The 26,018-nt window shown below is 43.9% G+C and overlaps 1 protein-coding gene and 1 long non-coding RNA gene across 3 annotated transcripts in view; both read right to left on the bottom strand.

Annotated features, from left to right (window-relative positions):
- Window positions 1–23,952, bottom strand: part of KCNK10 (potassium two pore domain channel subfamily K member 10) — a 73,755-nt gene extending 49,803 nt beyond the window's left edge. The window contains exons 1-2 of one of the 2 annotated variants that reach the window (XM_080976127.1): window positions 23,861–23,952; window positions 22,726–22,841 (exon numbers count right to left, since the gene is read on the bottom strand). In XM_080976127.1, the coding sequence (XP_080832253.1) occupies window positions 22,726–22,777 (52 nt within the window). In that variant the 5' untranslated portion in view covers window positions 22,778–22,841; window positions 23,861–23,952. Of the gene's footprint in view, window positions 1–22,725; window positions 22,900–23,860 lie in introns of those variants that run through there. The other variant, XM_080976126.1, reaches the window with a different exon arrangement.
- LOC308460146 lies at window positions 19,980–21,042 on the bottom strand. Its single transcript, XR_013978491.1, has 2 exons — window positions 20,678–21,042; window positions 19,980–20,278 (listed from the first exon to the last, which is right to left on the bottom strand). It is a non-coding gene; the product is annotated as an uncharacterized lncRNA (long non-coding RNA).
- Window positions 23,953–26,018: the final 2,066 nt, after the last annotated feature.

The following is a 26,018-nucleotide window of genomic DNA, read 5'->3' as shown; positions in this document are numbered from 1 at the left end:
TAAAACAAAACAAAAAAGCAAATGAGGTTAAAATCTCTGCTTGATAACAAGAGTTTTGGTTTTCTTTTAGATTTACGGTTCTGAGGCCCTCCTGACTGCATTGCGACCTATCAGTAATTCAGCTGACTGGGATTCAGAGGGAACCCTATTCTGTTGCAGCACCCATTCTATGGATTGAGTTCCCTATGGGGATCAGGCAAGCACCAACAATGGAATGTTTTCACAGATTTAAAGATCTTTCTGTTTACCTTGGAATTTCCTTGCTGTTAATAATGAATTCTGGCTGCTGCAGTTGCTGGAATTTTGTGTTCTGGCCTGGATGTTTTCGTTGTTGATATTTGTTTTAATGGCTTTTATGCCTACAGTGAACCATTTTTGGGATTCATAAATGAAAAGTGGTATATAAGTTTTTTAAACAAGGAAATAAATAAAATTATTATAACCAGGATATTGTGCAACCTGAAACGGAGAAACAAATGGCACCACTGTCCCCCACAACAAAGTCAAGGCACAAAGCACTTATCCAATATTAGTCCTATGCAGAGCAGACCCATTAAAATTAATGGACATTACTAATTTGGCTCCATTAGTTTCAATGGTTTGATTACAATCTATAATACCTCAAACTGGTCAAGCCATTCTGGTACCTGAAGCAGAAAATCCCACAAGCATATCTCCTGCTCCCTGGCACAAAGAATACACTAATGATTTCCATGATTTTTCTGTGTATAAGACGCCCCCATGTATTTTGGAGGATTCCAAATTAAGAAATCACCCCTCAGCACTACCCGTGTATAAGACGAGCCCCAATTTTAAACCTAATTTTTTGGTTAAAAAACCCAGTCTTGTTCAGAGGAAAAATATGGTAGTTTATTTGTTTATGTGTGTGTGTTTGGGAGCATTTATACCCTGCCTACTAACTGAAGTCTATAAATAATAACTTGCTGTCTTTTCATGACAACCAAAATCAGCTGCCTGAGGTGACTGCCTCACTCTGCCTAATAGGGCCAGCCCTGGTGTTACTTGTCCGTTAACTGTATGGATTAAAACCCTATAACAATGATCCTAGACTTTTGCCCAGTAACTGCTGTTTTTAAAAGTAGGACTTGGCATGAATTTTTATTATGCTTTTTATGAGCTTAAGACGACTTGCTGTTCTATATTCCTACAACACCAGATCTTGCCATCAAGCATTCCCATCCCTTTCTGTCCACTTGACACACATGGAGCTATCCAAGGTTCTGAACTGCAATCTATACCTTGCCCTTGCCTTGCTGTGATTGCCTAAACTGGAACTCTGAATCTTAGATCACGACTCTGCTACTGATGAGGCCGTCCCTCAAAACAGAACATAGTGGCATAAGTTTTTTGAGGTTCATTTCATCAGATGTACAAAGTGTTGTTCCAAGTTAGCAGGCAAATACATGCACATGGTGAGGGGTTGGGGGTCATAAGAAGCAAGGTCAGAGGGAAATGAAATGCTAAGAAACAAAAACAAAAATATGCCCTGTGACCAATACGATCAAGTTTAAGGCTGCAATCCTGTACACACTTACCTAAGAGTAAGCCCTATTGAACTAAATGAGACTTACATCTGAGTAGACAAGTATAAGAACGCAGTGTGCTATTACAGTGACTGTTCACAAGTGTTAACAGGGGTCAGCAAACTTTTTCAGCAGGGGGCCAGTCCACTGTCCCTCAGACCTGGTGGGGGGCCGGACTATTTTTTTTTTTGGGGGGGGTGAATGAATTCCTATGCCCCACAAATAACCCAGAGATGCATTTTAAATAAAAGGACAAATTCTACTCATGTAAAAACACACTGATTCCCGGTCCATCAGGCGGATTGAAAAGGTGATTGGGCTGGATCCGGCCCCCAGGGCCTTAGTTTGCCTACCCATGGTTAACAATAACACAAACATCCTGGCATTAGCAAGCTCAATTATACAGGTAGATGGTTAAAATAAGGGTCAAACTGCAAGCAACTTTTATAAAAGGGGAAATTGAACTGGAAAAGTGGCACCCTGAACTGTTTCCTCATTAAAAGCCCACCACATACACCAAGGAAATCAGCCCTGCTTGGAAGGTGGTAGGGATATAGATACCATGAGTCACATTGTCTTTCACACAGATTATGAGATTATTAACTCGTTAATATTTAGCAGAATAATGATGCAGAGGGCCAGGAGGGCCATAATAAGTTTACTATCAGAAGCTTGGAATAAGAGTCTGTGATCTGGGGCCAAAACTTCCTAAGCAACTCTTGTTCCACCCTTGTAGTTTAATGGCGGGAAGTGACGGAGCGGTGAATTAGTTCAAGTATCTGTCATAAACGCACTAAGTGGCCTCAGGCAAGCAGCTATTCTCTCAACCCTCAAAGCTAAAATACTTACCTACCTTGCAGAAGTGTTATAAGAATTGCTGCGATAACACATGCAATAGTCTTTCTGTATTTGTATTAATATTTTAATAAAGTTTTCTTCAGAGTAGAGCCGTTGAACTTAATGGCTCTAACTTAGTCAGGCTCATTAATTTCAATGAGGCTACTATGAGGAAAACATAGTTGAATTGCACCCGTTATTATTATTTCTCAATCGGTAAGCAGGAGAACTAAATAATTACTCAGTTTAGATGTATAAAGCCAGGCATCCTGCAAATGTTACCTCTGCCTATTTTGCTGATTTTCAGAACAATGCATAAAGATGTACAGGGTGTTCAAAAGGTCACTCTACACCTATGGACATTTACTTACAGTATAGTGTAGAGTGACTTTTTGAACACCCTGTACACATAGGATCATGCAACAGGAATGAATCTCTTGGCAGAACCAATCTCTTGGTGAACAGGAGTGGTGCCATTCACTTCAATGGGAGATGGGTTGCATCAAGAACACTCACAGGTGTTTCTCATTCACATCAGTATGTCGGGATCGAGGCGCTGACCTGAAGTCATTAGTAACTGTGTTTGATCATTTATAAATTGCACAGTCTCCAGAAGGATCATATTATTTCAAGACTTTGAGAGAAATGGTGTCAAAAATCAAAGGTTAATCTGCACATGTTAGACAGTGTTTCCGATAAATGGTGTATTAGAATTCCCTGAAGTGTGACATCATCTTTCAGAGAACCTGCCTTAATGCCTCTCAGGAAAGCAAAGGGGTTATTTTTGCCTTTTGCCTTTGCATCTTATAAAAGGAGCAGTGTGGTCAGGTAGTCTATTTATACAGTCCTGTCTCCTTTAAAAATAAATTCCTATTCTCCTCAAGTTTGGGTGAACTATCATAACAAATATTGTATGCTATGTGCCCTAGCCCAACAGTACCCAGGGTAGTGTTTTTGGACTACAAGTTTCATCAGCCCCAGCCAGCTTGGTCAGAGATGATAGGGGTTATAGTCTAAAACTTTTGGAGGACATCATCATGTCATCTCCCCATTGCCCTTTGCACCTTCTAACCAAGCACATTTTATTGTCAAATCTCTAGGATGTGTGGGGTGGGTGTAGTGGTTAGAGTGCTGTAGAAAATCCAGGAGACCAGAGTTCAAATCCTCACTTAGCCATGAAGCTCACAGGGTGACCTTGAGCCAGTCACAGTCTCACAGCCCAACCTACCTCACAAGGTTGTTTTGAGGATAAAATGAAGGGGTGGGACTGTGTGCAACACTTTATGCTCCTTCAAGAAGAAGTGGGGTATAAATGCAGTACTTAAGATATCAATCACCAAGTTTATAGGAAGCAAGGTGGAAAGATCCTGAAAACTTTTCAGTGTACAATAAATAATGCAAAATGCAATCCATTCACAAAGGCTGTTAAACTCTGAAAAATGATTAAAAGTGTCAATAAATTTACTAAGCTATTCCCATAACCTGATCCTAATAGCAACGTACTTCACTGGCATTTGATAATTTTGGGTACAATCTAGCTACCAGCATCAGTAAAAATTGACATTTTGAGCACTACACCTACACTGATGCTAGCGAGAGTTTTAAATATGCACACACCATTTTTAGTCGGCTCTAGTCAAAGTGTGGGCCTAAATGGTAAATAGAATAGCTGAACAAATTGGAGGAGGGGGATTGTCCTGGGGCTTGTGAGGCTGCAGCAACGCCTCTATTCCCTTAAAATATAATTATTTCTTCTGAACTTTCTTTTGAACCCTTACCCTAGAGCCTCAGCTGCATGGGGCTTCTTGCTGCCATGTTTTGCTTTGGCTGCACATACAGCAACTTGGACCCAGGAGTGATGATGACATTCCATAGCTTTGGGGAGGAACTGAACAGAAACAAAAAAACCATGGCTGCCACCAGGAAAGTTAGGAAGCTGACCAAGTTGGACCCTCTAGCACAGAACTGTCTACACCAGGCATGGCCAAACCTGGCCCTCCAGCTGTTTTGGGACTACAACTCCCATCATCCCTAGCTAACAGGACCAGTGGTCAGGGATGATGGGAACTGTAGTCCCAAAACAGCTGGAGGGCCAAGTTTGGCCATGCCTGGTCTACACTGAGCAAAAGTGGCTTTCCAGGGTTTCAGGCTGGGTTCTCTTCCACCCCCAACTAGATCAGTGTCAGAAACTCAGATATATAAGCTAGGTGCCAATTGGCTCCTTAAACAAATGTTACAGTCATGAAAATGGAATGTCTAGTTGTCAATTGGGGGGAAGACGGCTCTAATGACTTATTTTTCAAACGATGGACTGCCTGTGATTGATTCTTAGTTAAACATCTGGCTAGTTCAGATGACAACCTTGAGCTAGATTAAGAGCTTTGAGAACTTAAAGAAGTAAAGTCACTTGATCCAGGGACAGTCCACATATATATTGGCCTATTCTGACCTCTTTTTCTTAATGGTGACTGCATTCTGATGGTACAGATAAAATATAACTGATAGAATTCTACAGGATGGAGTATCAGTGTGTGAAACCAGCCCAGATCCAATGATCCCCAGGCACGCACCTCTGGATGGTGGAGATGTCATGTGCCAGCCTGGCGCCCAGGCATCTTCACCTGGTCACAAGTGGTTGAAAGCCAGGTGCAAAATGCACCTGGCGCCTGGCTAATTTCAAACACTGCTAGAGATACTAGAGATTGAACCTGTATGCATGCCAAGCAGATGTGCTACAATGGGCCTTTCTACATCCACCAGCCGAAGCCAATTCCTCATCCCTGAATCAAAACATCTGAAAAGGGCTACCACAAATAGTATGCCTGCTTCCAACCTACATTCAAACTCTGAAATAAATATCTGTCTAGAGCCTGACTTCTTCAAGAGGCATCTTCAGAGTCTGCTTTCCCTAGCATGACACGTTTTCTTGTGCCTGTTTGTTAACTTGTCACGAAAGAGGTTTTAATCTCTCTCATTAAAAGCAATGACAAATCTCAGTTTATGCAACATGCACATTAAATTGGCAGATCCTTGTGCCTCATAGGGGACTTGCCAGTGTTGTGACACAGCCCTTTCCCCCGCGAGATGGTGCCTTTTGGGAAAGGTATGTTCCTGTTTGTTTGGAGAGGGCACAGTGTAGAAACATTAAGGAACCATTAACAAGCTGCCTTAAATGTCAGCATTTGCTTCTTTATACGTCTAGCTCATTCTAGTTTTAATATTTACGAATGGATTCTCAGCACAGAGTCACCCAAGGCGATGAATAATAAAGAAGGTAAAATAATGCAGTCATAAAAGCAATCACATTTAAAAATGTACTTCACACACACATACAAGATGGTACTAAAGACACTACCACAGAAACTGCAATGTCTGCATCAATTAAAGACCACTAAATGCTGGAGTCAGTGAATGGTCAGAGAGCATCTGAAAGCTACACCATTACTGAAGATAAGCTGTTCTGGATCTGTGGATTGGCAACATCTGGAAACTTCATATAAGGATAAAATGTTGGATGGTGTCAGCACAAGCATTTACACATTTGCAATAGTAGTTTCTCCTCCTCTAAATCTGTGCCCCCTAAATCTGTACAAGAGGTTCTCCTAATATGCTAGAGCAGATTTGGGGAAGGCGCAGGGGGAGGAGAGTGAAGGAAAGTTAAGCTGTGCTAGCATAAATCCTTTCACTGATGGTATGTGTTGGCTGGATACTTACGTAATAAATATTATTTCAAAATCCCAAATTATATTAGTATAAGCTAGCGGCACAACTGCAGCTTCCATGCCCACATGCAGAAATCACTTTACACCAGAAGAGAAGAGTTTGGATTTGATATCCCGCTTTATCACTGCCCTAAGGAGTCTCAAAGCGGCTAACAATCTCCTTTACCTTCCTCCCCCACAACAAACACTCTGTGAGGTGAGTGAGGCTGAGAGACTTCAAAGAAGTGTGACTGGCCCAAGGTCACCCAGCAGCTGCATGTGGAGGAGCGGAGACACGAACCCGGTTCCCCAGATTACGAGTCTATCGCTCTTAACCACTACACCACACTGGCTCACCAGGAATCAAGAACTTGTCATCCTCCAGACATTGCTGGACTCCAGCTCCCATCAGTCCCAGGCAGCTTGGCCAATGGTCCTGAAAGAGGAGAGCTGTATTCCAGCAACATCTGGAGAGTCAAAGGTTCCCCATCCCTGATTTACACCACAGTCCTCTTCAAGAGCTACAAGCAGCAACATTTGTAGAAAAGGGTGCTAGGGCTGTACCGAAAGAATAAGTCTTCACTTCGTTCTATCATTCAAATAATTAGGGGGTGCATGTAAGCTGAACAACACCTTACTACTTCATCCAAAGGAAGGGGGAGATCATTTACTGTAACGTTGAATAATAAAAGCTGCATTTAATATTTTCAGCACCAAAATAAGTTCAAAGATAGTCATACAATAATAGAATTATAGAGCTGGAAGGCGTTGCACGCTTGTAGCATGCCCCACTAAATACAGTGGGACTTACTTCTGAGCAGCAGACATCAGCAACCTTGCAAGCTATCTTTCCATTATCTGTGGGCTGTGGTGATTTCACAGGAATATAAATGTTTACATATAACGATGATATACCTCTGACAAGTTAACAGCTATATTATGAAAATTGGGCACTAAAAATGTATCCGTTACATATTGTCTGAGGGGAATGGTTGAGAGGTGTCATACAACTGGAAGAGGACCAGATGGTCTAAATGTCAGTCCAGCTCTAATTCAATTTCTGCCATCCTTTTAGGTACCTAATTTAATCTGAAGGTAACGTGAACTCCAGTTTTAAACTTCCATAGGAGCAGCTCCTAACAAGACCTAACCTCTTCCAAATTTCCTTTGTTATGAGTCTACAATTATGCATCAGTGCAGAGCTGTGGTAACCCACACTCTGCCTGCTGCTTTCATCCTACTCACCAGATGAGGCATGCAAAATATATCCAGGAATTCTTTTCTTTGAAATGCTCAATTGTTGATAGCGAAGAAAAAGGTGGTTGGCTACATTAATAAACACCGAAAGGTACTAATCTATTGAAATCTTTACTGTCAGTCAGTTAGGGCTAGCTACTTGCTCTTCAATTCACAGGGCATAGAATGACAATATGAAGGGCAATGCACATTTCTTTTCTTTTCTTGCTCAATTTACTTTATGTTGACAAATTGAACCTGCCGCATGCCACTTCAGCAGTGGCTTCCATAGGCATGATCTGCAGTTGTGAAACAGGATTCAGCAGAATTGTTCCTCATTAACCTAGCATAATCTCTCCGGGAAAAAGAAAGAACAGGAGCAGAATAGCCATGTGAACTGCTCCCCTGCTTAGTCAGCGGTAGCCAGCACGATGCTTTCCAGATATTGTAGGACCACAAATGCCAGGAGTCCTGGCCACCATGGTCAGTGATCAGGGTGGATGGGAGTTGGCTACCCTTGCCCTTAGTCAACAGCTGGGACTGTCAGGGTAAAAAAAACAGGAGCTCCTGGCTCTGTGCATAGCTGCCATGTGTGGTGAATATAAGGGGATCAAGTTGAAGCATCATTGTTGATGAGGGGTAGCTCTTAGCTTGTTTTCAGGCTCTGCCCCACTAACTAAACTCCTTGCTCTCAGCTCCTGACTCTAACCTCACAGCTGCCTATGGCTCAGATCTGACAGTTTAAAAAAAGGCAATTAATTACTCAAAGGAGTGGGTTCCCCTCTGTTCCCCCCATCCCCACAACACACACACACACCTTTCAACTTCAAGCTTACTATTGACTTCTCCAGAGTCAATAATTTCTCACAAGGAGCCTAAATTTAGGTGTTGTGATCAGTGTATATCAGGCATCCCCCAAACTCGGCCCTCCAGATGTTTTGGGACTACAGTTCCCATCATCCCTGACCACTGGTCCTCTTAGCTAGGGATGGTGGGAGTTGTAGTCCCAAAACATCTGGAGGGCTGAGTTTGGGGATGCCTGATGTATCTTATGCACACTGGAACAAACCAGTACGACTTTTGTGAATACCCACTGAAGTCAACCCATTGAAGGAAACTACAGGCTTGACCATAGCCTATGGTTTGCTGTCTTCTGGCCCACGTTGTGCTCTGTGCCAGCCTTTGCTAACCTGGTGCCCTCCAGTTGTTTTTGGACCACAAAAACTGGGGCTGATGGGAGTTGTAGTCCAAAATACCTGGAGAGCACCAGGTTGGTGGAGGCTATTCTATGCAGGGCCTCCCTGATAGACCCAGTCATAAAGAGGAAGCCAATGCCAGAACAGTAATGCCCATCCATGCCAACAGATGCTACCTCCCTGGGGAAATTCATATACGGTAAGCCCGGTGGCATATTTATTGCTCACTGTGTTCCTGTAAATTGACACTGGGGCAACAGTGCCTGCTAGCATGGCGAACCCAAAAAGCAAGTAGAGTATTTTAGAGCATCTGAACAGGACCTTGCTGTTCTAAGATGTAAAGAAAGAATGGCTTGCCAAACCAGAAGAGGCGTCCGCCAAAGGTCCAGGAATAGAAATTTATTCAAATGAACTGTGGAGATTAAGAAAGTGAGCAATGGCACACTCCAACAGAAAACAACCTTACTGCACAACCCTGATCCATAGTGACCCCAAGGGTCCTCTAGCTCAACCCCCTGCAATGCAGGAATCTAAACTAAAGCATCCATGACAGGTGGCCATCCAGCCAACCTCTGCTTAAAAACATCCTAGGAAGGAGAATCCACAACCTTCCAAGGGAGATCATTCCACTGTTGAACAGCTCTTACTGTTACTTACTGACCATGGCTACTCAGAAGTGCTACTGATTTCCATCAGGCTTACCCCAAGGTAAGTGGGGTTAGGATTGCAGTCTTCATCACTAAATCAACACAGCCCTCAAGTGTTTTGGCAAGGGCTTAACAGCCAGGACTTTACAAGATAGATGCTAGTGTTCTAGTCCTGCTCTCTTACCTAGAAGCCATTCCCCCACATTCCAGATTTCTGGAAGCTCTTTGTGGTTATTTATCGGTGAGATAAAGGTACTTGATACAGAATCAAAGGTTCCTCTTTTTTAATCATTATTTCATACTTATCAGGCTGAACCTTGACAGCTGATGACAGAACAAGTCCCCAGAACAATTTCCTGCCTTTGGCGTAACTGCATTGCAGACTAAGCTATTGGGGGGGGGGGGCTTTATCTTCCACCATGGCAGAATTGCCATTATAGCAGTTGCAGAACACTGAAGAGAGGTTGTAAGAGAAACTGCTAAGGGAACAGCTGCATCCGTTTCCCTAAAGTGGATTCTCTAATGCAGTGCACAGAGTTGCTGACTTCAGCAACATTTCAGCAAGCTGCAGCAAACGCTGCTGGTGGTGTCAATGAATTTGGGGAGGGGGGATGGAGCAGTAGCAGAGGCAAGCAGGCCAGAATAAAGGCATAAACTATGGTTGACATCAAATGCTGTTGACCAGCAACAGGGAGAAATTTTGCTTCTTTGAGGCAACACTGGAATTGCTTTTCACTTTGATGCAACTTCAAAAGCAGCCCATGCCTTCAGCTTGGAGCTCAGAGTACCACAACTCAAAGTCCTGGTGTTGACCTTTAAGGTCTGGGAAACCTTTTTCAGCCCAAGGGCCATGTTCCCTTGTAAGCAGCCTTCCGAAGGCTGCGTCCCAGTGGTGCGTGGAGTCTGAGGCAAAAGTAGATGGAGTACAGTGGTACCTCAGGTTAAGTACTTAATTTGTACCGGAGGTCCGTTCTTAACCTGAAACTGTTCTTAACCTGAAGCACCACCTTAGCTAATGGGGTCTCCCGCTGCTGCCGCGCCGCCGGAGCACGATTTCTGTTCTCAACCTGAAGCAAAGTTCTTAACCTGAAGCACTATTTCTGGGTTAGCGGAGTCTGTAACCTGAAGCATATGTAACCTGAAGCGTATGTAACCCGAGGTACCACTGTACTGCATGCCATGGGCCAAGCTTCACCTGTTTAACAGCAGCCTGAAGAGGGAAGTGGGGTGACTCCACCTGCAACTGATCAGCCTGCGCAGAGGAGAAGGCACTGATGAGAACCAGCTGGCTCTGGCCTTCTTCAACAGAGCTCTCAGCAGCAGTCAGATGCTGGAAACAACGCCTGTGGTCCCTGGCCAAACCTTGCTGCTTCCTGCTCTCCATCCAGACCATTGACTCTGTGATCATCTGGATTCCCTGGCCTCTGGACTGTCTGACTTTGTATGCGAGTTCTGCTCTCAGGCAAGACTTCCTTGGAGACTTCTGATTGCCCTGCAACAGATCTTGGACGGGGCTAACACACTGCATTTGGCCAGTAGGATACATCTGAGCCACAGGAAGTCCAGGGTTTCTACATTTACACAGGTCACAGCCACCCGACTCTCTCTAACCTCTGTCCAAGCATGCAAGGAAGCATTATCAGAATTTGGGGATACATTCCAGTCATGCAAAAGCACTTGAGGAGGATACAGAGCAGGACCAGTGAGGGGTGAGGAACAGAGCTGTGGCCTAGGGAGAGGTGTAGCCTGGATGCTGGGCTTTAGTCTGATCCCACAGGGCTTTTATTATAACCTTGATGCTTCATTCTTGTTATATATGGTGCTCAGGAGATCTTATGATGCCACATACCATGAGGAATGAAGCTTGGTTGTCATCCTAGCAGATCTTTTCCCAAAAAAACCCCCAACAACCCTTAAACTGTCACATTAAAGCAATTCTGAAGTGGCAATTGTCAGATATTACCAGCTAGAGTCTAATAACATGATTCCTGATAGTCTTTGAAAAATCAACATTGTTCTATTCCATCAACCTATAATTGGAATCCAAGTAATTAATAGCTCCTAGGCCGAAGCAACTCCTAATTAGTTTGGAATTTAGTATAAAGAGTAAATTTAAAAGCCTCTAATTTTGTAGATGTTTTGTTCGCTGCTTTTGTAGAAAACAGTCGTCCAGACAATAAAATAAAGCAGGGAGACCACTCTTCACAGCCAATTGTATGGCTGGTTCACAAGTGGGAAATTGGGCATTAAAAAGCATGTCTGATATGATGGGGGGAAGAGCCAATTGTATGTTTAAACGCCATCAATTTGTTGATAGTCCTTTCTACTATCATTAATACGGGCTAGTCTGGCTGGTGCTGAATAGAGTTGCAGTCCAACAAAATCTGAAGGGCATCAGTTTAGGGAAGGCTGACCCAGTTGATAAGGACCAATTTGGATGCTACAGCAGCCTACCTGTCACATCAAACATCTTCCATGAATCTGACACAGGCAAAAATGCAACACTGAGCTATGAAAGACAGTCTGAACTTTCACTTGCCCCTACTGCAACCAAGGTCAGATTGCTCAGGGGCGGGAGTTTCACAAGTGCTCTGCAGTAATGAGAGCTACGGGAAGGAGTCCCAAGGCTAGCTTTTCAGCAGTGCACACATTCCCACGCAAAATCTCAGGGCTGAGATAAACATCACAGGCATGAGCAGCTGTCCTTTCTCCCTTCCCTTATGCTGTACCTCTTTCCTGATTGGACAAGTTCTGCAAGTCTTGAAAAGGACTACGACACCCTAGAGAGTGCTCTGTGGAGACCTAAAATATTTTAGAGGGGGTTGGGGGAGATTCCCTTTTAACCTTCCGGAAATGATATCTGCTGTCATTACATGAAGTTATTGTGCCTCTGACTTCTCTTGCACCACACCTCATTCCATGCATAGCTAAGGGCCAAATGGCACATCATGTTAAATGCACTGTCGCATTTAACTATAGTTTTAAACTGGAGCCTGTGTGGGGTAGCGATTAGAGTTTGGACTAGGACCTGGGAGGCCATCATCATCATCATATTTAATTAATTAATTTGTATACCACCCTTCATCCATTGATCTCAGGATGATTCACAACATAAAAAACACAAGATAAAGAACGCAAAATACATAATAAAAACAATAACAAAAAAACCCAATAACCCCACTCTCCTCCACCTGCTCCCACAAACACATTTAAAAGGGTGTTGGATGAAGCTCAGTGGGCCAGCAGCTCCCAGCCTAACCTAACAACAGGTTTTTTGTGGGGATCAAATAAGGAGTGACGGGAGAACCACCTTGAAAGAAAGGGGTGGAATATAAATTCAATAAATAAATAAATAGCAATTGCTGCCTGGTTGGGATTGGGGCTGATCATGAATCAGGACTCTGGATCCTGATCAAGACTCCCAACTCTGCCCTGATTCCAAGAAAAATCACACACACACACACACACACACACACACACAAAATATCTGCAATCAGCTCATTTAACTCAAACTGTAGTTTGGAACCTAATCCTGTCTGTGGTCCAATCAGCACCTGCAAGCTGCCAAACAGTGTTTGGACAAGGCTGATAAGAAATATAGATTTCTGTCTGCTTGTCTTTATACTTAGCTCCTTCCAAATCTTCTCATTTGTTGCCTTCCTTCATTATATCTTTCTTAAGACCATGAGGGCAGCCTCACTGGATCAAATCAACAGTCTATCAAACCCAGCAACCAGTTTCAAGCCAATCACATGCCTAGTATAGGAAACCCAAGTACAGGACACAAATACAGTTGCCCTCTCCTACTGTTGGTCTCAGGCATCTGGCCTTCACTGTCATGCTGCCATCATGACTTATCCTCAGTGAATTTGTCTAACCGCCTTGAAGAGGTCTATTCTTGGAGGGATGGTTTTGTGTGTGTGTGTGTGTGTATATATATATATATATATATATATATATATAACACTATCTAAAGTTTTAAAGCCTCTGGATTACTATTTGGAGACTATACAGTTCAAACAGCCTCTACTATTTGCAGATTCACGTTCAGTGTGAATAATCGTCGTGTGAGCCATCTAAGGCAACAGGCAATGAACTAGCTTTGGCAACATCTGACACTGGTTGGAAATAAGTGAAAACACCAACTGGTCCATGACTGTCTGAATGAAGTAATGCCAGTTTAAATGACTGAACTTATAGTACAAACACAGCAAATGAGGCTATGGGTTGTTGTTGTTTTTAAAAAAGTTATATTATTCAAGCATATGTATGTGCACTTAATGGGATAAAGTCACACAACTATTTAATAATAATAATAATAATAACAATAATAATAATAATAATAATAATAATAATAATAATAATAATAATTTTATTTATACCCCGCACCCCTGGCCAGGTGTTTGTGGCCTAAATTAGTCTCAAAAAAAGGTCACATTCCTGTTCTCTAAACCATGATTACACACACAGCCTTATGAATGCTTCGAGTCTTCTGAAACTTGATGAAACTTATTGGATTGTGGGCTTAAAATTCTCCTTTGTTTCTTCCTCGTGCAAGTGCTCCACACATCATACTCTACATAGTAACTATATTTTGAAATGTTTGGTCATAGATAAGTGACCCCAAAAAAAGGATCAGCAAAAAAAGAAGAGGCTTTAGTAATGGCTGCAGAAACATACAGAATGAATGTCTTACCAGGACTTCTGCACATCCATTACAGGGAATAATCAAAACAAGTTTCTTGAGTCCAATTCCATGTGTTCCTCTACTGTTTTAGGTAAGCACAATATTCAAGCAGCTTTGTTTAAATAACACACTTCAGTGTACTTTGCATCCCGAGATGTTTGTTTGTTTAAAAGCATTTCTAAACTTCTTAATATTTTTTTTAAATCACCAAGCGATATACAAAAAGACAATCTAAAAACATTAAAGTTGTATCATAAAAACTGAGATACAACTTGAAACACAGTTAAGAATTATAAAAACAGACAATAGCTGAAAGTAAGTAATAACAGGGTTCAGTTTTATGGGCCAGGGAAAGTCTGGGCAAAAAGATGCATTTACAAGTCACCTGAAGCAGCTAGTGCTTTCTGTAAATTTGAACTTTAAAACTGAGAATCGTGTCATAAACATACTAAAATATCTCAGCGCTCAAGAGACATAGTACATTATGTTGTGTTGCATATTTCCAACCCTCTGAAAACAGGTGTTCTAGCCGGTGTTCTAGCTTGAAACGAAGGATTGCATCCTGAACTTCCATTGCAATAGCCCAATGGTCAAGGAAGTTATCAAGTTACAAACAAGTAGAGTCCAACATTTCTCAAGACTCCTCTTTTGTGCCTTTCCACTTAGGCAAATGGTTCTCCCTTCAAACATATTGGATCCATAAAACTAGCCTAATGCCAATTATATTTATCATAAACTGGATACAGTGGGGTAATGGTTAAGATTTATCATTCTACCTTTTTGTGTGAACCTATCACCACACCCTGCCCTCCCCCGCCCCTCCCCCCATCTCAGTCCTGCCCTCTTGGTTTTTGCCCATTCAGAACCACATTGGACACAACAAGCATCTTGACTTCTAAACAAAGGAGGCACATACTGATCGCACCTACAGAGAACATGTTTTGCAGCAACACAATGAATCTGCCATATCATGAGTACACATCAACCCACACAGAGCAGTTTATATGTGGCTTGGATTTCATGGGCAGTGCCCTTTGAGCAGCTTCTTGTTTATGCTGCTTCCCACTCCCCATATTTGGGGGGGGGGGGGCGTTTCCAGTCACTGCAATCAGAATAAAATCATTCACAAGGTTAATTTGTTTTTTCACCCCCAAGGGCATTTCAGAAGGTGCCTTCGAAATAAAGACAATGGATGGCAGCCATTCTTACATCCACCGTGAAAAGGATGGCGAAAGCTTGTCCAAATAACTCCAAAGTGTAACACCTGCAGCTTCCTGCTGACCCAAACATCAATTACATGACCTCTGAAGCTTTCTTTAAAAAAACGTTTTCATGTTCTGCGCATTTATGGTGCAACTGAATCCGTCTTGTATGCTCTCTTTAAAGCACAGATTTAAACCCCCTCCCAATGGGGAATATAATTAAATTTCCTTCCTCACATTACTCAAGGAACACACAGGAAAATAAAGCATACCCACTTTTTTTAAGGTCTTGTTCCAGAGATCTCCTTATAGCAAACTGCATAGCTTCCTATTTATCTTCCTAGGAAAGAGAAGGGCTGAGTCAGTTCTTCGGGGATATGAATTCTGCGGCTGCAGCAAATCTCATTGTTTTATACCTGTTGCGTGAAACAGCAAGCAGGTCCTGTGGGGTTGTGTTGCTATAGTAGTGCTAATTGTTGCTTCACCACAACAAAGCATCTTTATCAGATTTACCCAACCCATTTTTTTTAGGGACAGCTCCATGCTTTCAGCAGGAAATGTAGAAAAAGAAGGTGAGGGGTCACATCTAGCCCCGTGACTGTGAAGTACAGAAAATCATGGAATCAGTTCCCGATCCTTTTCCACTAATATAGATATCAATCACTCTGTTGCTGTTCCACTAACGGACAGTGAGGAATACATGGACTTTGTCAACGGGCTCCACCAAAGTCCCAGCTTTCTGCTACTATCTTTATTCTTTTATTATTTATTTATTTCATTAATGAATGACTTCCTGTGAAGCATTATCCTAGAAAAAAGTGGTATGTGGGGTGCCACAGGGTTCTGTCCTGGGCCCATTATTGCTCAACATCTTCATAAAAGACTTGGATGAAGGGATTAAGGGGGGGTGCTCATCCAATTTGTAGATGACACTATTTCTCAAGGACTGATTTGCTGAAGGGTGGGCATCTCTGACTGCATGGTAAGGAAGCTGTTGTATTATGAGCTCCCCAAACTATAGAGAAGTCACCATGAATCTTGGAGGAAGTTAAAGTGGAAGCAGCTAACCATGCGTTTTTCATTAGTCCCTCTGATAATGCCAGTGACCTGAGCATCTTTTCAGGCTTGCAGGTAAATGTGTGGACCCCAACATTGCCTGTAACAAACTGCCAATTTAGTGGCTCAATTGTGACAGCCTGAATTGGTGGTTGCAATACTGAGGAACTACCAGCTGACTGGCTATTGATCACAATGAGACCAATGTGGTTTGAATAAAGGCTTCGTCAATGTTTAGTTATATGTAGCTGCTGTAAAAATAAATCAACAACAATATTATGCTAAATTATGACTGCGAGCATCATGCAGCAGTGTCGCCTTAGAACATTCTGTACATCTCTACAGGGAAATAGATATATATGAGAGTATCTTCTAATTCATAGTAAATCAAGGCGTGTCCAATGGCATGTGATTTCTCACTCTCCCCTCCTTCTATAGAAGAGACACAAAATTGGCAATGCATGGAAATGAGAGACTATTCAGGGAGTATCCATAAATCAATGAATGGACCTCTCTCATCCATATGTGGCAACAGTATAAAGTGTGATATTTATCATTTAAACTGCAGGCCAGGATTAACACAGTTTAACCACCAACAGTTCCCAAGAGTCCTTCCCTGTCAACTAGCCTCAATATCACTCGTGAGTCTCTTTCTCTTTCTCTTTCTCACCCATACTTCTTATAATCAAGCTCTGGCTATTTTTTCTTTGTTTTAACTGACATTTACATTTTTTTAATAAAAGCAAACAAACTATGCTTGATTGTAAACCCTCGCCAAGGCTTATTTATTTATGTATATATTTTGTATTTAACAAATATTTTATATTTTGTATTTAACAAAATGTATATATTATTTATTTATCTTAGGTCAACAATTTTCATTCCACTTAATCACAGTCAGCTCTAAGCAGTGTACAGGAGATTTAATACGATAAGACTGAGAAAGAGTTAAAACTATAAAATCAGTTTTTAACGCCTGCCAGAATATACCGCTTTCTCAAATGAAAGACCTCTAAACAGTTGACAAAAGACAATCTAAGATATTCCTTAAAAGCACCAATAAAAGTGAATATTAAAAACAAATTACATTAAAATTGTTAAAATAGAGAACAAAACCAGTCATTTAAAAGTTTTTATACTTACTGAAATCATGTTAAAATTGTCTGCTAAAATTACATGCCTCCTAAAATTACAAACCTAGGTAGGCAAGTTGGGGGGGCGGGCGGGAGTTGTTCCATCTTCTACATACAGCACTTGGCACTGATGTGGTTCAGAAGTGATAAATCTTGTCCAGGTTAAGGGCCACATTTCCTTCTGGGCAACGTTCCAGGGGCCACATGCTGGTGGCAGGCAGGGTCAGATTTCCTACACACAATTACACATAATGGGGAAAGTGTTTTGGGTGAATATGGCAGGTCTCCACAATTCATTGGAATCCTGTTTTGTTTTTGTATGCTTGGTTATTTATGGTGTCTCTGCTGCCTCACTGCACTCTCTTCTTTCTTAGGCCACAAATTCTCCTCAAACTCTTCACACAGTAGTTTCACTGGGTGGTTTTGTGGTTTTGGGGGGTTGGGGTTTTTTTTGAGAATCTGAGAATTTCTGCCCCTGCTAAAGAAATTTAAGGGTCAGTGGGTGGGTGTGTAGTTTCTCATAAGCTATAGTCCTCTGTGGAGATGTGTCAGGTTCCATTTAAGGCTGTCTATATCTTGTATCTCAAAAAGCCTGTCAAAAGCAAAAGGCAATACATCATAAAGATCCAAGCTCAGTTGGTGAGAAACTCTAGAGGTGTTCAGATCTCACAAAGTTCTCTTTTAAGGCTGAAGAGCTTGCGCACATTCTCCCCAACAAAGACAGGCCCAAATGACTAGTGTTACCGTGGCAACTGTGGAGAGCTTGCGCTCTCTCTCAGGCTACACAACTATAACACTACAGAAGTTCAAAACACTGAGCCGCAGATAAGCACCGTAAAATTAGTCCCGCAAAGTTTGCTAATGATTCTCCAGCATCTCTGCCAATCTATCCTCATTACTTCATCATCTTACGCTCCCGCTGATTCCATTCAAGTGAATTGAGAAGATCTGCAATTACTATCAACGCTTGTCTTATACATGGTGCTCTCGGGGCCATGTCACTTATCACTCAGAGCATGTGTGTTCAACAGGGAGCTCAACAGAACTTGCCATTTCTAAGTTCCGCAAGTTCCAAACCTACATAGGACATTGTTCACACTTGTGCGAAGAAAGCAGGAAACAAAGCTGTCTTTGGATCAGCCCTAGGTCCTTCCATGAGAATGGTTGAGTTTGCGTTTGAGATTCAATCCGTCAACATCTACTTTGCAAAGTGATAATTCAAACAAATGGGAGCTATTGTCTCAATGACAGCTACCGAGTGTAAGAGTCTGAAATATTGGATATATTTGTGGATTCAAAACTTCAAGCAAACATCATTCATCACATTAAAAGCTAGGGTGATCGGAACTCACCCCAGGAGTCAGGCACACATTTAGTCACTTGCCAATCACAAGGCACACATCTTAGAGACATTTCACAACACATACACTCAGAAAAGTAATGTAGGTAGAAATCCAGAGAACTGGCAGACTTTTGAAGTTGTTTTTAGCACTGTAGTTACCTTGCAATGCATGCAATCCATGTCAGACGTGAAATCACTTAACAGTTGGCAATTATGTTTATCATTGCCCACCCCCCCATTCTTCAGATAATGATTATTACCCCACAATTTATAGCCATGAACACTAAAATGCACATAAACAAACAAATAAGCAATCTGCCAGACCTCTTAGATTGGAGTCAGGGTCAGGGTTACAGTATTCTATTCTTCCAAATACTCATCCAATCTCTCACATATAAGTGATCCATGAAGTTTGAAATTCTAAGTGTGTATGTTAGTAATTGTGCAAGGTTACGGTACCAAGTGAAACCATCCCCTACATTTTGCCATATAATGTATTTATTTACCATATTTCTATACCGCTTTTCAGCCATAATGTTCTGTGAACCATCCTGAGATTTCATGGTATTGGGCAGTATATAAATTCAATAAATTATAATAATAATGGTTCTCAAAGCAGTTCACATTTTTAAAAAACAGACTGATAGGTGGATGATACTGCCAACCACAGATCCAGAATACCAGTTCCTTTCAATGGTATTAAGGAAACTATATTATATGACCCCACCTCAATATAAGGCATTAAAATACATTGTGAATAAGTCATTCAGTAATTCAGGCGTTCCCCCCACCTTAAAAAAAAGGATAAACCAATGGACTTGTGTGTTGAAAGTTTCCTATTGGTTTCATTTGTTTATTTTATTAATTCTTTGAGTGAAATCCAGGATTTTCACGGAAGGGACTGATATCTAGCAGCCTTTCACTTCAGGAGGAAGGAGAGCAGGGCTGGCTCAAGACATTTTGGCACCTGAGGCTGACCCCAAAATGGTGCTCCTGTCCGCACCAAAGAAGGGATCAGGGAAGCTCTTCATCAGAAACGAGGAGAGATCAACATTGAGATCTGCTGCCCCAGTGGAATCTGCTACCTGAGGTCACCTCACCTTGCCTCAAGAGAGGCCAGCACTGAAGTGGACAGCAGCAATTTTCTCCAATTCACCTTTGCCTGTCACACTCTGTTCCAGAAGGTCACTCACTGCCTCACTCCAGCAGTTTTTTAGTGGGCAGAGATGGCTACAAATGGAAGAAGGAACTGCCAAAAACTGCCTCCTCACCCACACCCTTCCTCCTTTGAGAGCATCTCATGAGCAGAGTTCTTCTCATAGGAACTCTGGATCCAACCCTTTTGTACATTGTATTATCTTTGATGCACCCAAGGCAAATGTGTAATGGAGAGATAGGTCATCTGCAAGCTGTTTTAATGCAAGCTAGGAGCATTTGCAAAGAATGTGTTTGCTATGAGAGGGAAACTGCATATTGAAATCAAATCAAGCCACCAGAACCTTCTGACAGCAAATCGTCCAATAATGACATCTAGACAGGACCATGTTCTCAAGAGATCTCATATTCCCAGATCCTGCTATGCTCACAATCTGGGGAGAAGGGGTGCTCCCTGCTGATTTCTCAGAAAAGGATAGGTTACCAGAGGCAGCTTGGAACTTTCAGTCTGAATTGGCCCATGTTTCCAACTAGAGGGATCCCTAGTGGAGAAAACAGAGGGTATAATTCAAGATAATGTAGTTATTATTTTTATTTACTAATTACAATTATATTTTGCCTTTCCTTCATTGAGCTTAAAGAAATCTAAATGGTGCCCCCCCCCCTCATTTTATCCTAACAACAACACTGTGAGGAAGGTGACTGGCCCCCAATCACCCATTCATATTCAAGTGGGAATTTGAATCTGTGTCTCCCCAGTCTTAATTCAGCACTCTAAGCTCTATACCATGCTGACTCTCAAGAGTACTGAGATATATGAATACAATACCATATTATTACTATATGACCATATGTTGTTGTTGTTGTTGTTACTATTATTATTCATTTGCTACTAATATTTGATAATAATGAAAATAACAACCTTAATATTTATAGCCTACCTTTTCTCCCATTGTGGAATCTGAGGTGGCAAACATGTCTCCCAGGCAGTCTCCCATCCAGCTACTGACCATACTCAGACCCACTTAGCATCAGCAAAATGGCGCCATCATCTCCTTTCACACCATGCACAGTTCCAGGTCACAGAACCACTCCTCTAATGCCCTACAAACTCACTTCAGGCGCATTGTGGTCACCATGGGTGAGATTGAGGGTGACAAACAGGTGGTAAGGACCCTAGGCACTGGACTGGCTCAGGTGGCAGCAGACCTTTCAATCTCACAACAGCACTCTTGGGCAAATGTATGGGAAAGTGGCTCCCATGATGTTAAAAGTACAACCAAAGTTGTTCTAGCCCTAGTGTCTGCAACATAGCTGAAGTTTAATCTATCCTTCTACTTGGCATTACTTTATGACTAATACGTGATGTCAGCACAGTAGCACATCACCCAGGAGAAACAAATCCCAGCATTTGAACTAACTGGCTGGCTGTCACTTGAAGATTTGAACATCTCAGGCCAGTTGATGAACTGGAGCCAGCCACCTGTTGGGAACGAAGAATCACGTCCTTCACAGCTGATTAAATATCTGGCTCTGGCCACATGCATAAGCACCACTGCCCATTCTCACCACAGTAATCATGCAATGCCCAATTTATTTATTTTTAGACTGGAGAAACATCAAACTTTTTAATTAAAAAAAATGAATTGCATGACAGCCATTCTCCCAGCTGTCACACAATAAAGATTTCAGAATCGTCATCGTTTTCATGATGGCAATAAATCATTCTCTGAAAGGTAGAGGCAAGCACACTTCTTCTGCACGTATCCTTGGTGAAATCCAAGTGTCTGGGATATTTCCATAATTCAGGTGTCATGCTATTAAAGACATAGCCATGCATGAAGTCAGCACTCAATTGGATATTTCTCCCCAGTACATGCACATTTTAGAGCACAAAGAATGAGGTGAGCAGGGAAAGGAAGGAGCTGAACCAAGTCCTTTGGAAAACATATAAATCTGACATGCATCACCAACACTGAACTGTTAGAATATTTCTATTCAAGTTTATGGACATGCATTTTCAGCTGGTTCCAAAACCTAAACGGATCCTTACACCCAGATAAATATGTACCACACTCCCAAGAAGAAGAATAAACCAAAAGGATGCTACTGGGCATTTATTCCACAATCAATACATGCCACAGATTGCTGGAAACAAGCTTTTTTGTGTATCCCTGTGCTCTAAACAACTCCGACTGTTGTACAGAAAGCCACAGCAGTGACACGTACACGAGCCTTGTGTGCTATACCATCACCCACCCAAACAGTCTTCTCACAACACAACCTCCGCTTAAACACAGAGTTAATCCACCCACCCACCAAGGCAGGAGTGCTAACACAGTTGTTAACAGGGTGACGACCCAACAGCTGAAGGTCTTGTCAAGCTTTGTTATTTACCATGCCTTTATGACTGCAATCCCAATAGGAGTCTTACCGCATTCACTTTTTATCCCACCCACCAAGCTGCTAAGAGACATTTGACATTGAGGGCACCAAAGTGGACAGCAGATGCTCACTCTCAGCCTCCACCGCCCCTTTTACGGGAGACAATGATCCCCAGAAGCAACAAAGGAATCTCGCAAACAAAATATAAGGATCTCCAGGACCTTATCAAACCAAGACAAGTTTTCATCCAGAAGACTAAAATAGTGTACGGGGGGAGGGGGTGATAATTTGAGAGTGGGGGAGCAAGAGGCAACATCACGTTTGTTTTTCTGGTTCTTGGGTTTTGTTTTGTTTTTCAGTTGGACAAGTTTCTCTCCCTCCCACTCTGCACTTCAGAAAGATCACAGCAATGTTGACCATCTTCCAAGACGGGAGTCAGCAGGGAGAGGAGGGTCAATAACAAAGCCTCCGGTCCAAATCACAGCCAAAGCCGTCTCCTTTCTCCCATTCATTAGGTAGGAGGAATAACAATCCCAGTTAGGAAGATGGGCAACGAAGATAATTTAAAACACAAACAAGAAACGAGTGAGAAAGCAACACCAACCTTGAGGATCCCAGTTCACCTGTTTCCTTGGAGTCTCAATTGGAAATTTCATCGCTTCCTTTGCACCAGGATGGGGAAAAGGCTAAATGAAATCCTAACCTTTAGCTGGCTCGGTGCTGCAACCAAACAAACAAATTAATTTCAGATCAGGGGGAGTCTGCGCCGTTGGGGGAGAGAGAGTGTGTGTGTGTCTGTGTGTGTGTGTGTGTGTGTGTGTGGAGGGAGAGAGAACTAGTGGTTGCCAGGCAAAGATAAGCTACACGTGAAAACAAGGCAGAGTGGGCTTTGCACTGGAGAGCAAGTGGCAAAGGAAGCAGCCGTGGAATGAGCTTTGGTACAATTTGAGAGGGAGTCGAAATCGCCTGCTGGAGAAAGGAGGAAGTCAGATCCAAGGCGCTGCCTGGTTTTATACGCGCTCCAGCAGCAGTTGGCTGGTCTTCTCACCCGTCCCTTTTTTTTTTTTTTTTGCAGATGCTCCTTTGGGCGCTGCTGAGCGTGCCCACTGCAGCATTACACGCTGGGCTGGCGCACACGTGAATGCATCGTCCAGCCAGATGCAGATCTCAGGCTGCCAGGGAATCTCGCCAGCCAGTCACTCAGTCAAGCCTCGCCTGAGAGCCAGACAGCCACTGCCGCTGCTTCTGCCCTGCGAATGCATTTGGAGAAGGCGTTCAAGCGACCCATCACCGTCCCTGCACCGCCACCAAACTCAGCAGCCACCGAGGGGCGAGCCCAGCTCGAGATGTGCGCGTGGCGGGTGGGGGAGAGAAGACACCAGGAGAGAGCAGACGATGGAGAGAGGAGGGGGAAAAAGTCACCCACTGCTGGCTGGTGGGAGCTGCAGCCGCATGGCTGGTGGGAGGGTGGGGGAGATCATCCCATCTGAATGCAGCAACAGCAAGCGGCGGCGGCGGCGGCGGCAGGAGGCGCAAGCTAGACGGAGAAGGAAGCGCAGACTCTCCTCGAACAGCTGATCTCAAACTTCAGTGGGGGCACCTTGCCTTGGAAGAGGGGTGTGTGTGCTCCGAGGGAGGGGTGGGGGAGAGAGGGGGGGATCGGCTATACGTGGTAGGGAAAGGGGGCGGGGGTTGAGCGCCGGGTGGGGTAGGGGCGCGGGTGGGGGCTGGCTACTTACTGGCTCCCTTCCTCGCCTGGAGGAGGAGATTGCAATGCAGTGTTGTTAGGTGGAGTTTTGCAGCGGATGCGCGCTTGGCTGGGTAGTAGGAGCGGCGGAGGCGGCACGAGCACATGGCTGGGGGGTGGGGGGACGCGCCAACAAGAGCTGCAGAGGGAGCCCCTGCAAAAGGAAAAGAGGAAACATTGGGGCGGGGGAGGGAGAGCGAACTGGCGGGAGAAGTTTTGCCAGGCACCACGAGGGAGCCAGCGAGGCGGGTGCTTTTGGATCGCGCCAAGGACTTCCCCCGCTGGCGCAAAAAGGCGAGTCCAACGCTGAGCGCTGGCGAAGCAGCTGCGCGTGCGAAACGTCGCCGGGTTCAGTCTCCAAGCAGGCCTTGGAAGGACTCCCACCCTGAAACTCTGTAGAGCCCTGGTCACATACCCTCCAGTAATTCTCTGGTGAAAATAGAGACGTCCTAAGGAAAAGCGGGACATTTCAGGATCAAATCAGAAACCAGGACGGCTTCTGTAAATCCCTTGTTGTCCCTGGAAAATAAGGAAACTTGGAGGGTCTGTGAAGCTTAGGTTCCTGGATTGCAGTCGAGGGACCCGGGAGTTTCAGATCCGTGGATGCCCACGTTAGAAATATGCATATTGTTTTTAATTGTCTTTTTATTGCTTTTTTATTTCTCTGATGGCATTTTATCGTGTTACGACTTGAATCCCATAGAGTTCCATTAAAAAGCCTACAACATCTAGCACAGTGCATTACCATTGCTACGGCAAGCAGAAATATCATTAAGCGGTCAGCCAAGACCCACAGCAATTTTCTAGTGGTCCGTGGAGGGAAACGTTGGGGAGCCGTTGGTGTAGAGACAATACTGAGTTAGATGGAGCAGTTTGAGCATCATCAATGTCATGGTCTGGCTGGGTGCAGAGGAGTGGTGGGAGGTGCCAACTGGGGAACCCCCAGAGGAAGAAGGCTCAGAGCCAGGGGGTTGGTGGTGGGGCTACAGTGAGTGTTCAGAGGAAGCAAAGTTGGGGGAGGAAGTGTGGGAAGCTGAAGAGGCAACAGGGTTTAGTGAGCGGGAAGAGACTGTGGCAGGGGGCAGTCCAGACTCGGAGGCAGGAAAGGAGGGGGGCCAGGAGACAGAGTCCACCTGCTGCTGCGACCAACTACCCTTTTTCCTGGTGTCCCAGACACACAGAGAAATTAATGAAGAGCAACAGAGGCAAGAGGATGGAACTTTAGACTGCTGCAGGTGGGAAGCTGAGGACCTTTAGTCCTTGCCACTGCTGCATTGGGGTAAGACCTACTGGGAAGAGTTGCTGTGATCACTAGGCCTGCACTGTTTCAGTTCCTTTTAATAAAGAGTTAACTACACTAACCCCGGGTGTTTTATTTCTGACCTGTTCCTGACTCCGGCTCCTAACAATCAGGCAGCTTCCTTCTTAGGAGGTGCAACTTCAGAGTTTGTCACTGACAGGGGGTGCATTAGGGTCCATTAGGGTGAAAGGAGGAGCAGAGGTGGAGCGTGGTGGGTGCGGCCCACCCTGGGTGTCATCCCTGAGGGAGGGGTGACAAAATCCCCCCTGGGCGGATCGATGCCACACCCCAGGCAGATCCACACCGATTGTGCACACACCCCCGGGCAGGTTGATGCTGCGTCGATCGTACACACACCTGGCGGATCTACGCTGCACCAATTGAGCACCCCCCTGGTGGATTGAGGCCATGCCGATTGCTCATCTCCCGGGCGGATTGACACCGCTCCAATCGCGCACCCCCTGGGTGGATTGAGGCTGCACTGATCGCGCGCACCCCAGGTGGATCGACGCTGCACCGATCTCACACACCCTGGCTGCATTGCATGTGGCTGCTCCATGTGCCTGAGCGGCCAGCTCCACCGCTGAGGAGGAGCACTGCCCCTCATACCTCAGCCAGCCCCTGCTCACCTGCCTTCTTTCTTATAATAAGTCAGTAGTGGCTCTGTCTGTCATTGGCTCAGGTTCCACCAACCAGGACCAGATTTTGGTCATCTTTTGTAATAGAGCACCCTGTGCAAGGCCATAATCTGGCGCTCTCAAATTGATCTCAGTTATAGACCTTATCAATTTTGCGTCCCCTTAGCTCAGTGCTCTCCGTGGGGGAATCACCCACACTGGCCTAATTCCAG

This window comes from Podarcis pityusensis (assembly GCF_964106645.2).
Source record: "Podarcis pityusensis genome assembly, chromosome: 1".
Classification (NCBI taxonomy): Eukaryota; Metazoa; Chordata; class Lepidosauria; order Squamata; family Lacertidae; genus Podarcis; species Podarcis pityusensis.
This window is presented reverse-complemented; position numbering and strand designations above follow the sequence as displayed.